This window comes from Schistocerca piceifrons, chromosome 4, assembly GCF_021461385.2.
Source record: "Schistocerca piceifrons isolate TAMUIC-IGC-003096 chromosome 4, iqSchPice1.1, whole genome shotgun sequence".
NCBI lineage: Eukaryota > Metazoa > Arthropoda > Insecta > Orthoptera > Acrididae > Schistocerca > Schistocerca piceifrons.
In genome coordinates, this window is record NC_060141.1 from 324,075,956 (window position 1) to 324,088,361 (window position 12,406).

General features: G+C 46.6%; 1 protein-coding gene across 1 annotated transcript in view; it reads right to left on the bottom strand.

The window, feature by feature from the left end:
• LOC124795819 (neprilysin-1-like) overlaps positions 1 to 12,406 on the bottom strand; it is a 307,752-nt gene that overhangs the window by 130,284 nt on the left and 165,062 nt on the right. Inside the window, exon 4 of the mRNA XM_047259900.1 lies at positions 4,775 to 4,962. Coding sequence (XP_047115856.1) covers positions 4,775 to 4,962 — 188 coding nt within the window. The remainder of the gene's footprint in view (positions 1 to 4,774; positions 4,963 to 12,406) is intronic.

Genomic DNA, 12,406 nt, shown 5'->3' on the forward strand with positions numbered 1-12,406 from the left:
CATCAGTTTGCGACTGTCCTGCTTCCATTCTTCCCATGACCCTCCACCGCAGAGAGCCTGGTAGGCGTCTTTTCTGTGCCATACTGCCTGCACCGTCTGCGATTGTGTACACAGCGATTGTGGATCTGGGACTACCCGGAAAACACTATCCCGTTTGTTACGTGCCCTGGCGTCATAGTTGGCATGGTTGTCTATTGACTGGAATGCCATCTTCCGTGCAAGACACGAGCGTACGGACATCTGTTGACAGTTTGTATAACTATAACGTGAATTAGACTCAGGACGAGGAAATAGTGTTTGTTGCCTTAATTTTGGACATCAGTATATTATGCAGTCACATAAATGACGGGTACAGCGAATCTACTATGAGCAACATTAAAGTACCATGCAAAACGAATTTAAAGATTTAGTTGGAAATGAAAGAGGAATTAAATATAACGATCGACAGGTGAGATTCAGTGTTCTCTCCATCAAGAAGCACTTGGCGCTAAATTTGCAGGCAGGGAGCACGTGAAGGAACTGGTGGCACGAACTGTAAAATTCCTGAAGTCGAACGTATTATTCCACAGTCAGTTGGCAATGGTTTTTGATATAACTGAACGAAGAGTATGGAGACCTTATATATAGTGTGACAATTATTGACCTATATGAAAAAATCGTAAGTTAGTTACAAACTACGGCGTGCACATAGTTTTATTCAACATTAAACACGACTACAGATATTCGATTTAGGTTATGTCATGTTCGATATGCCTGCCATCACTGGCGATAATGTGCCGCAGACGAACACCGGAATTCTACATAACCCGCTGAAGTGTCGGAACATCGAAGCTATCGATGACCTCCGGAATGGATATTGTTAGCTTAGTAATGGTTTTGGGGTTACTGCTTCATAAGTTGTCTTTAACACAGCCCCTCAAAGAGGAATCGCATGTGTTCAGATCCGGAGAATACGGAGGCCAATCGAGGTCAATGCGAGTGGCCTCTGGGTACCACAGAGCCAGAATGTGGTCCACAGAGTGCTCCTCCAAAACACCACTCTTCTACTTCGACGGGGTCGACCTCCGTCTTGCATGAACCGCATTTTGTGGAAATCAGGATCACATTGGATAATGTGGATGAAATAATCTTCCAAAACCTTCACGTACCGTTCGACAGTCATCGTGCCATCAAGGAAAATCGCACCGATTATTCCGTGACTTGACATTGCATACCACACAGTCAATCGTTGAAGATGAAGGGATTTCTCGATTGCGAAATGGGTATTCCCAGTACCCCAGATGCGCCAATATTGCTTAATGATGAACCCACCCACATGAAGTGGGCTTCCTCGCTAAACCAAACCACATTCTCATCAAACTCCTGTTCGTCAGTTCTGTGGGCAACAGTGTTGACGAAACACAACCGCTATTACATTGCTCTGGGGCTCAATGGCTGATGGCTTTGAATTTTGTATGGGAAGAGATGCAGGTGGAAGAAGAGGAGATTAGTGTTTAACGACCCGTCGACAACGAGGTCATTATAGACGGAGCACAAGCTCGTATTAGGGTAGGACAAGGAAAGAAATCGGTCGTGCACTTTCAAAGAAACCATTCCGGCATTTGCCTGAAGCAATTTAGGGAAATCACGGGAAACCTAAATCCGGATGGCCGGACGCGGGTTTGAACCGTCGTCCTCCCGAATACGAATCCAGTGTGCTAACCACTGCGCCCCCTCGCTCGCTGGAGAAGCAGGTCCCGCAGTTTGATCGTCCTAACGCAAACCGCTCGGAAGTTATGACTATTTTATTTAATATAGTTCAATAATTTTCATCCTGTATATTATTGCAAATTACGTTGCTTTTTTATTTGAAACTCGCTATTGTTGAATTTATGAAGGGAAAGGAAGTGCAGAAACGAAAATGAGATAATCCAGAATGGATTGCAGACCTCACATTTTAAGCGGACTTGGGGATACACTGCTCACAACAAGACATTGTTAAGGTGAGAAGCAACTTCTTTATGATTTCATGGGGATGCATTTAAAAAGAAAATCACATTGTAGAAGGGACACATTCTGGCTAACAGTCTAGTTCCCTAATCTCACTGACGTTAAAGAAAACACGAGGTTTGAAGAATTAAATGTGGCTTTGAAAGAATTCCAAGTGTAGTTTCCTAAACGTTCTGAGTGTAAGTAGGCTGTTTATGTTTTCTCTATGTAAGTAGGCTGTTTATGTTTTCTCTATGTAAGTAGGCTGTTTATGTTTTCTCTATGTAAGTAGGCTGTTTAGGTTTTTTTATGGTAACGCCACCTCTGTATGAAAATCACTGGCTGTGCTGTGTGCAGTCTGTGGCTGCTTTGCATTGTTGTAATACTCGCCATTGTAGTGTTAGGCAGCTGGCTGTGAACAGCGCGTAGCGTTGTGCAGTTGGAGGTGAGCCGCCAGCAGTGGTGGATGTGGGGAGAGAGACGGCGGAGATTTGTAATTTGTCATGAACTGCTATATTTATATATGATGATATCAAGGTAAATACATTGTTTGTTCTCTATTAATATCTTTCATTTGCTAACTATCCCTATCAGTAGTTAGTGCCTTCAGTAGTTTGAATCTTTTATTTAGCTGGCAGTAGTGGCGCTCGCTGTATTGCAGTAGCTTGAGCAGCGAAGATTTTTGTGAGGTAAGTGATTTGTGAAAGGTATAGTTTAATGTTAGTCAGGGCCATTCTTTTGTAGGGAATTTTGAAAGTCAGATTGCGTTGCGCTAACAAAATATTGTGTGTCAGTTTAAGGACAGTCGTGTATAATTGTTTAAAGGGGACGTTTCATGAGGACACTGGCACTCTTACATCTATTTTCTGGACCGTTTGCCGCTTCAGTTGAAAGCGCCCCTGTGCACAAATGCAACTGAATGGTCTGCAAGGTAATACACGTTTTAAAGACAAATCTCTTGAACCTTAAAATTGTCGTCAAGCATTTCGACGTCTCAATGATGAAGTTCTAAAACTGCTACAATATTTCGAACATTGTACATGTGTGAAGGATGTTTGTTGACTAAATAAGTCAAGATTATGGGGTAACTTGAATGCTTAAATGTGTAAAATTGTCTGCGTCTGCCCGTATGCCGACATTTTGTACCAGCTAAAATTGTGTGTCTCCGGCCCACAAAAATATTCAAAAACACTGAAAATTGGTTTTGTTCTTGGTCTATGTTGATGAGAAAAGTGAAATATAAAATCAAGTCATATGCAGTGCGACTGCATTGCCATATAAATGCAGGGCGTTCGCTATTTCCCCCTCCACCCCTTCCTTGCGTCCAGACAGCGTGCTGTGGCGGTGGGCGAAAGGTGCCAGCCAGGCTCAGCGCAATGGCACTCGTGCCACGGCTTGGTCCGTTAGCCGGAGTCTTGGTCATACCTGGTTAATCTGTCAATATCTTTCACTACACCGACAGAACCACTTTGTTTAATAATACTGTAAACCAAAAGTGGTTGGTTTGTGTGGTGTGCGTACTGTAAGACCTTCAGTACACACACCATCAGATTATTTGCCTTGTCGCTCTAACGAAGTAGGCGAGTGTCAGCAATATGTCTCGTGGTCTTATCGTGGGGTGTTTATCTTCTGCCGTTAGGTCAGACGATAGAAATGCCACTTGCACGCTTAGAGTAGCACATTGACGGTGACCAACTTTAACCAGAACTTGATTAATTTTCACACACATTTATTAAAATAATAACAAGCATAAAAATTACTTAACTTGGTTCTGGATGCTACTTACAATTGACGATCTGAAGTTCCTTTGGTATTGATACGTTAATCTTATTCTCACATATATCTCTGATACTTGACAAAAGTGTCTATACATTTATCTTCATGGCTATGTACAGGAATATGGTAATCTTATTAGGCGCAGACTGAACTTGACTATAGACTGGTACAGACAAGTGTAGAACTCGTACAGACTGGTACAGACAAATGCAGACTGACTAATCGGAGGTCCATATACTCGTTATGATACCTCATGTGTATCACTGCTCGAGTGTGATCCGCGAGGAGAAAAGGTTCTACGTTAGCAGCAACCTCATTGGCTGCATTACATATTAATACCCGGATCGGCGGAAGCAGAATTTGGTCCGTTTCTATGGCAGCGCCATCTCGTAGTGCGCAGACAGACGAGCGCTGTGCCTGCGCTGTTGTGCTTAGTGGGGCGTGCTCTAGTGGGAAAGTTGTGTACGCGCTGACTACGCGGAGCTATGTACACAACAGTTTGGTTAATATTAAATACATAGGCAGTCGTACAGACACAAGAACTCTAAACAAAGCAGTGAATGTCGTCGATAGTCCTCTCCTTACGCCGGACTGAGCACAATGACATCTAAATGAACAGCAGTTGATTTAATGTAGTTCTAATCGAGTTAGATTGCTGAATTGACTGATGCAGTTGAATACAATACAGGGCAATTAAAGTGGTTGACTGGTGTGTGTGATAGAGATCACCACCTTCCTACCTCCACCTTCCTCCAACACACCCTTAGTGGATGTCGCCTGTAGCAACGGCTGACAGGATGAAGCCTTCGAACTACAGGGTGCTATTACGTACCTAGGCTGAATCGACGAGTGAAAATTTTTACCAAGGCCGGGAATCGAACCAGGGTCTCCGGCTTACTAGGCAGGTGCATTAGCAGCTATGTGAGACTAATAAAGCCTCTGAAATTTTGTCACTTCATTTTTATGGGATACTGCTAAGTTTGTTGAGCGCTTGCGTGCAGCAGCAGCAGCAGCGGCTGACTTGCCTCACCTGCGACCTCCTGGGCAGGTCGATGAAGACGGCGTAGGCGGAGCGGTTGTGGGGCGCGCGCTCCAGGAAGACGTCGAACAGCGGCGCGCTGTTGATCCTCAGCAGCTCGGCCACCAGCGGCGCCAGGTCGGCAGGCTCTGGCTGGCCAGGGGGCAGGTAGCCGCCCAGAGACTCCAGCAGCTCCCGCACTGCGAACAACGCACACCTCTGCTGACGCCACTCTACGCGCCTACATGGAACTTTACGAGTGGTAGTCCAAGTTCAAACTAGCACCTCAAAAATCAACGTTACATAATTAATGTTTGATCGTATAGAGACTTACATCCCTGTATTCCTGGTACACAGTGAAATCCCCCCGCCAGGTACCATAGCTCTCCGCTATGGGAGCCAATAAAAAACAGAGTAGCCGATTCAAAAAGTGCTGTTTAATAGGGAAACAGTAGCCCAGAAACCCTTGCTGAGTTGGTGGCAGTCTACTGAAACAAATCACCGTCGTGAACACAGTCCTTAGGTGGAAGAGATACTTCCAAGGTTATCAAACAAGTCTGAATGACGAAGAACGATGAGGCAGACCTCTGTGTGAGAGAAGGAGAGCAGCAAGAGGAGTGCAAGTTCTGGTGCTCGAAGACCGCCGTATTACATCTACATCTACATTTATACTCCGCAAGCCACCCAACGGTGTGTGGCGGAGGGCACTTTACGTTCCACTGTCATTACCTCCCTTTCCTGTTCCACTCGCGTATGGTTCGCGGAAAGAACGACTGCCGGAAAGCCTCCGTGCGCGCTCGAATCTCTCTAATTTTACATTCGTGATCTCCTCGGGAGGTATAAGAAGGGGTAAGCAATATATTCGATACCTCATCCAGAAACGCACCCTCTCGAAACCTGGACAGAAAGCTACACCGCGATGCAGAGCGCCTCTCTTGCAGAGTCTGCCACTTGAGTTTGCTAAACATCTCCGTAACGCTATCACGCTTACCAAATAACCCTGTGACGAAACCCGCCGCTCTTCTTTGGATCTTCTCTATCTGCTCTGTCAACCCGACCTGGTACGGATCCCACACTGATGAGCAATACTCAAGTATGGGCCGAAAGAGTGTTTTGTAAGCCGCCTCCTTTGTTGATGGACTACATTTTCTAAGGACTCTCCCAATGAAAACCTTTCACCCGCCTTACCAACAATTAATTTTATATGATCATTCCACTTCAAATAGTTCCGTACGCATACTCCCGGGTATTTTACAGAAGTAACTGCTACCAGTGTTTGCTCCGCTACCATATGATCATACAAATGGCTCTGAGCACTATGGGACTTAACATCTGTGCTCATCAGTCCCCTAGAACTTAGAACTACTTAAACCTCACTAACCTAAGGACATCACACACATCCATGCCCGAGCCAGGATTCGAACCTGCGACCGTAGCGGTCACGCGGTTCCAGACTGAAGCGCCTAGAACCGCACGGCCACACCGGCCGGTATGATCATACAATAAAGGATCCTTCTTTCTATGTATTCGTAATACATTACATTTGTCTATGTTAAGGGTCAGTTGCCACTCCCTGCACCAAGTGCCTATCCCCTGCAGATCTTCCTGCATCTCGCTACAATTTTCTAATGCTGCAACTTCTCTGTATACTACAGCATCATCCGCGAAAAGCCGCATGGAACTTCCGACACTATCTACTAGATCATTTATATACACTCCTGGAAATGGAAAAAAGAACACATTGACACCGGTATGTCAGACCCACCATACTTGCTCCGGACACTGCGAGAGGGCTGTACAAGCAATGATCACACGCACGGCACAGCGGACACACCAGGAACCGCGGTGTTGGCCGTCGAATGGCGCTAGCTGCGCAGCATTTGTGCACCGCCGCCGTCAGTGTCAGCCAGTTTGCCGTGGCATACGGAGCTCCATCGCAGTCTTTAACACTGGTAGCATGCCGCGACAGCGTGGACGTGAACCGTATGTGCAGTTGACGGACTTTGAGCGAGGGCGTATAGTGGGCATGCGGGAGGCCGGGTGGACGTACCGCCGAATTGCTCAACACGTGGGGCGTGAGGTCTCCACAGTACATCGATGTTGTCGCCAGTGGTCGGCGGAAGGTGCACGTGCCCGTCGACCTGGGACCGGACCGCAGCGACGGACGGATGCACGCCAAGACCGTAGGATCCTACGCAGTGCCGTAGGGGACCGCACCGCCACTTCCCAGCAAATTAGGGACACTGTTGCTCCTGGGGTATCGGCGAAGACCATTCGCAACCGTCTCCATGAAGCTGGGCTACGGTCCCGCACACCGTTAGGCCGTCTTCCGCTCACGCCCCAACATCGTGCAGCCCGCCTCCAGTGGTGTCGCGACAGGCGTGAATGGAGGGACGAATGGAGACGTGTCGTCTTCAGCGATGAGAGTCGCTTCTGCCTTGGTGCCAATGATGGTCGTATGCGTGTTTGGCGCCGTGCAGGTGAGCGCCACAATCAGGACTGCATACGACCGAGGCACACAGGGCCAACACCCGGCATCATGGTGTGGGGAGCGATCTCCTACACTGGCCGTACACCACTGGTGATCGTCGAGGGAACACTGAATAGTGCACGGTACATCCAAACCGTCATCGAACCCATCGTTCTACCATTCCTAGACCGGCTAGGGAACTTGCTGTTCCAACAGGACAATGCACGTCCGCATGTATCCCGTGCCACCCAACGTGCTCTAGAAGGTGTAAGTCAACTACCCTGGCCAGCAAGATCTCCGGATCTGTCCCCCATTGAGCATGTTTGGGACTGGATGAAGCGTCGTCTCACGCGGTCTGCACGTCCAGCACGAACGCTGGTCCAACTGAGGCGCCAAGTGGAAATGGCATGGCAAGCCGTTCCACAGGACTAAATCCAGCATCTCTACGATCGTCTCCATGGGAGAATAGCAGCCTGCATTGCTGCGAAAGGTGGATATACACTGTACTAGTGCCGACATTGTGCATGCTCTGTTGCCTGTGTCTATGTGCCTGTGGTTCTGTCAGTGTGATCATGTGATGTATCTGACCCCAGGAATGTGTCAATAAAGTTTCCCCTTCCTGGGACAACGAATTCACGGTGTTCTTATTTCAATTTCCAGGAGTGTATATTGTGTGGAAAAAGTCAGAATAAGAAGTGGAACAGTTTTCACTGTCCTGAATGGCATATGAACACGGCACAGGTGGTCGCTCTCTAGGGTTTGTGACCGCTCCCATCCATTTAAAAAGCCTCCCTAACGTAGGCAGCGGAGGTAATGTTTGACGTCAATCCAGGTCACTTCTTTATCCGCCTAATCACCAAAAATGAGAGCGCGTGGAGTTGTATGTGCATGGCATGAAGCTGTAAATTCGTCTGCGTAGAGGTGAAAGTATAGAAATCGTAATTGTCCACTGATTTCTTTTATATTCCAAAAAGGTAAAGCTGGCATTAAACCGAAATTTGTTTGAGACGCAATGTACTTGCCTCTCTCCGACTTTTTAACTTATAGCCAGTCACTTACAGTGATAACTGCATGGTGAAAAATGTAATGTTACTGCAGTGAATATAAAATTGAGTCACAGGTACAAAGAACTTGCCCACTTATCGATACGACATCGCGTCCCCTCCGGCATAGACGCATGCACTGATGCGGGCGGAAGAGTGTCATAAAGCTGACCCACAACTATTTTGACTGGTGCTTGATATCCTATATACTGCCAAAAGGACAAAGTTGACGTCTTAAATGGTCCCACACATATCTGGCTACGGTATGGGAATGTTGCTGGCGACAGGAGTACCTCAAAACCACGCAGAAAGTTCATAGAGATACACGCTACATGTGAACGAGCACTGTCCTGTTGGTAAATGGCAAACCGGTTACTGTCGCATGACGAGTAACACATGAGGACTAAGGACGGCCGTGACGTGCCGTTGTGCCATCAGAGATCCCTCAGTCGCTACTAGCCGTGCCCCCAAGTCGTATCCAATGGCTCCCCACATTACGACGCCCGAAGTAATAGCGCTGTGCCTCTCCAAAACATTGGAAGAATGGGATCTCGAGCCACATCGTTGTTATACTTGCCGAATATGGTCATCCGTTGTAGCGCAGAACCGCAATCCAATCACTTGACAGAATGGAGAGCCATTCATCTGCGGTCCATGTTCCTGGTCCACGACACTACTTCAAACGCAGCCGACTGTGTTGTGGTATTAACGGCACTTTACACATCGGAAGATAATTCCTTAGTCCATCTGCAGTTTGTCCCCGTCCGGTCGTGTGGCATGAGACAGAATATTTCAGGGACTCCAATACTTGTTCTCTGGACGCCAGTACTTCTTTCCCAAGGGCAAGTGCGGTTGTGAAAGGGTTATAGTGTGCTTAGTGCACAATATCGCAATCCTCCCTTCTGGTAGTCAGACGTAGTCGATGGGAAATTACATTCCCATTCAGTCCACGGTCATCTCCACACAGCTGGGTCTTGCACAGTTACATCAGCTGGCCGAGCTCTGTCAGGTCATAACGCTGCCTCACTTGAGAACAACGCATCTCTGGGTCCTTCACAGTGCTCTCTGAACATCTGACACAGTCCATGTCCCTTATATACATCCTACCAACACTGATAATAACACTAAACATGAACAGCAGCTATTCAGTCTGAAGGCTGTTCGACCCGATATAGAAAATGGCAACAATAATCATTTAGCTACCTGTCAATGGAGTGGAGGGTATCATGTTAGAGTGACATGTGGTTATGTCTTCTTGGCGCTTCTCCTTTTTTCAGGCAGTTTATTAATGTCGACTGTGAAAGGGTTTAATGACAATGCAATTTATGAAGGTGACGAAAAACTTCATGAATTGCGATACTGGGTATCAACTCTTTAGAGCCCGAGCTCCCGCACTGAGGTTGCTGCAGACGAGACGAGGGCGGCAGCAGCAGAACTCTACAAAAAAACAAGAACTGACGGTGTCAACACTGAGAGCAAACCCCCGTCAAAGCACAAAGACGAAGATAGTACTATCCAATCAGATATCTAACAAGAAAACGATCACAAATGGACGCCAAAGTGCGACTTACGCTGTGGAATTCACCAGTCACACTGAACATCTCCACTACGTATCTAGGAGTACACCTCGACGTGTACATAAACTGGCGATCTCACTTGACGTACCTCCTATAAAAAACCAGAAAACATCAGAATCTGATAACAATAGTACGCGCAGAGGTGCAACAATGGGACAATAGTAATCACGTATAAAATCTTTGACCTCTTATACAGAATGCTGCAGCTCCACTAGTAGAACTAGCAAAACCAATAACCGACTGACAGTACCCGGTAGAAAGACGCTCTAATATACGTACATAGATTGAAGTGGCAAGTGAACGCGAGGCCCTCCTTACTAGGCAGGTGCGTTAGTCACCTTTTGGTTTCTTTGCGTCAATGGTTTATTTTTTATTCTTTAAGCAACATTTATACCACCGAGAATAGCAGGAAACCGGCGTCGCAGGAACGAGGGCGTAACAAAACGTCAGAATGATTGAGACTATAGATGTATAGTTTTTCCGAGAAGAATATTCCGATGACCAGAGAACATATCGGTTCTAAGAGGAAGAGGCGGGAATCAACTCGTCGTGATAGGAACACCCCAGCTCTGGGTTGGGTTAAGGAAGACACTGCAAAGGAAATTGGAGAGAAACTGTCTGACGCGTAAGACAGAGGTAACACATCGGGCGCCGCAGGAAGGGCGATGTCTCTGATCGGCTTCTGAACCACTCTACGTCGGAGACATTCAGAACGGACATGGCCTTCCCCGACGCAACTCAAGAGGTGCGCGGTTGGCCATCGCACATGGCGACAGCCCAATAGCCGGCATAACCAAGCAGGAAGGCACGTGTTTCCATAGTTCAATTTTTATCTGATGGACACCATTGAGGACACTGTACGTTTCGAATGTCTTCCACATTTGAGCAACGTGACTGACGACGTTTCCGTAAAGTTTATATGTGGTCACCACGACGTCCGACGGCACCTCAAGTGGAAATTGGAAAACACAACGTTCGTAGGCCAAAACCACCGCGATCAACTACGACAGTCTCTGATATGTCCGTCGGAGTATCGGAACTTGAGAGCTTCAGCGTTCCGCCGCACAACGTCGGCATACACAGCTCGTCTTTCAACAGCTTTTTGTACAGAGTAGTAATCACGATCGAAAAATTAATTCCGAGAATATCTTGAGGGGGGGGGGGGGGGGAGAAGCGTTCTGCTTCCTACGCCTTCGGTGGTTCATGATCCAAAGGAAATATTTATTTAATTGTGGCTTGGCGCTAAGAAAACGCCATGATGGTCGATGAAGTCGGACTCTGAGACAAACCGCTACGTGGAAGTAAACAAACGCGCGCGCGCTCGCTCGCTCGCAAGCAACACGCGAGACTCAAAGAAGGCACACGTCCGTCACCACTGCCAAAGGCAGGCTGAGCCACTTAGCCACCTTGGCACAGCGGTTCACACAACTGCACGCATTACCCTGGACGCCTTCCTCTTCGACCCAAATTCACACTGCCGCCCCAGTCTACTTTTAACTCCACCTTACACACAAGCAGAGCTGCCGAGGCTTTTCATGTTCTGCTAACACACCTGCCTAGTAAGCAGGAGACTCGGGTTTGATTCCCGGCCTTGGTACAAATTTTCGCGCGCCGCTTCAGTCTGCATACATTAAATCATATTTGCGTAAGACCAGTTAAGTCACTGAAATTGTATCATTTTATTTGTATTAGAATGACGTTTACTCCGAAGTGTCCACGAATTAGCTGTAGTAACTACCTGTGACGACATATAGCGAATAGCAAACATAGAGCCAATACAGACAAGAATGACAAAGTTACGAGACAATTACGACAGACACGTATTACGATACGACCAGATATGGAAGACTTACTGACAAAAAGACCACAAACCAAAAGACGACAAAAATTTAAATAAGTCTTACGTCGAGTAGCTCCCACCTCCAGAATCTTCCCAGACATCGTCCCTACCACGGAGCCAATCACTAACAACGTCGCCCTCATCGGCACCTTGACACTAGAAATTAGCCAATACAGAACAGGATTCACACACGAATGGTCGTACGAACGCGCACACGCACACGCACACACACACACACACACACACACACACACACACACACACACAATAGCTCACCACCGCCTATACTTCAGTAGATCATATCTCCAACAAACTGGCGAACTGCCAGCACCTAAACAAAACAGCTAGACACACACACACACACACACACACACACACACACACACACACACACAGTCCAACAGGAATGTCTATACATCCCTATAAGTTGTATATTTGATATTCTGATAATTTGTATTCTAATGTAATCCTCTATTATTAAAAGCTGATTTCTCCCAAATCATTTAAATTGCCATTACTTGTACCAAAAAATTATGTTGCGCCACACTTGCCTTTATGTTCTTATGAAATCATTTCTGTCATCCTACGTAAGTACCCCTAAGCTTTTACAAATTAATATGTTTCTGATTATGTTTTATGTTGAAACCATTAAAAAATATTAACATTTTTTGTACATAGTTCAAAGCTTAAATAAGTGCAAAATTATAAAATAAG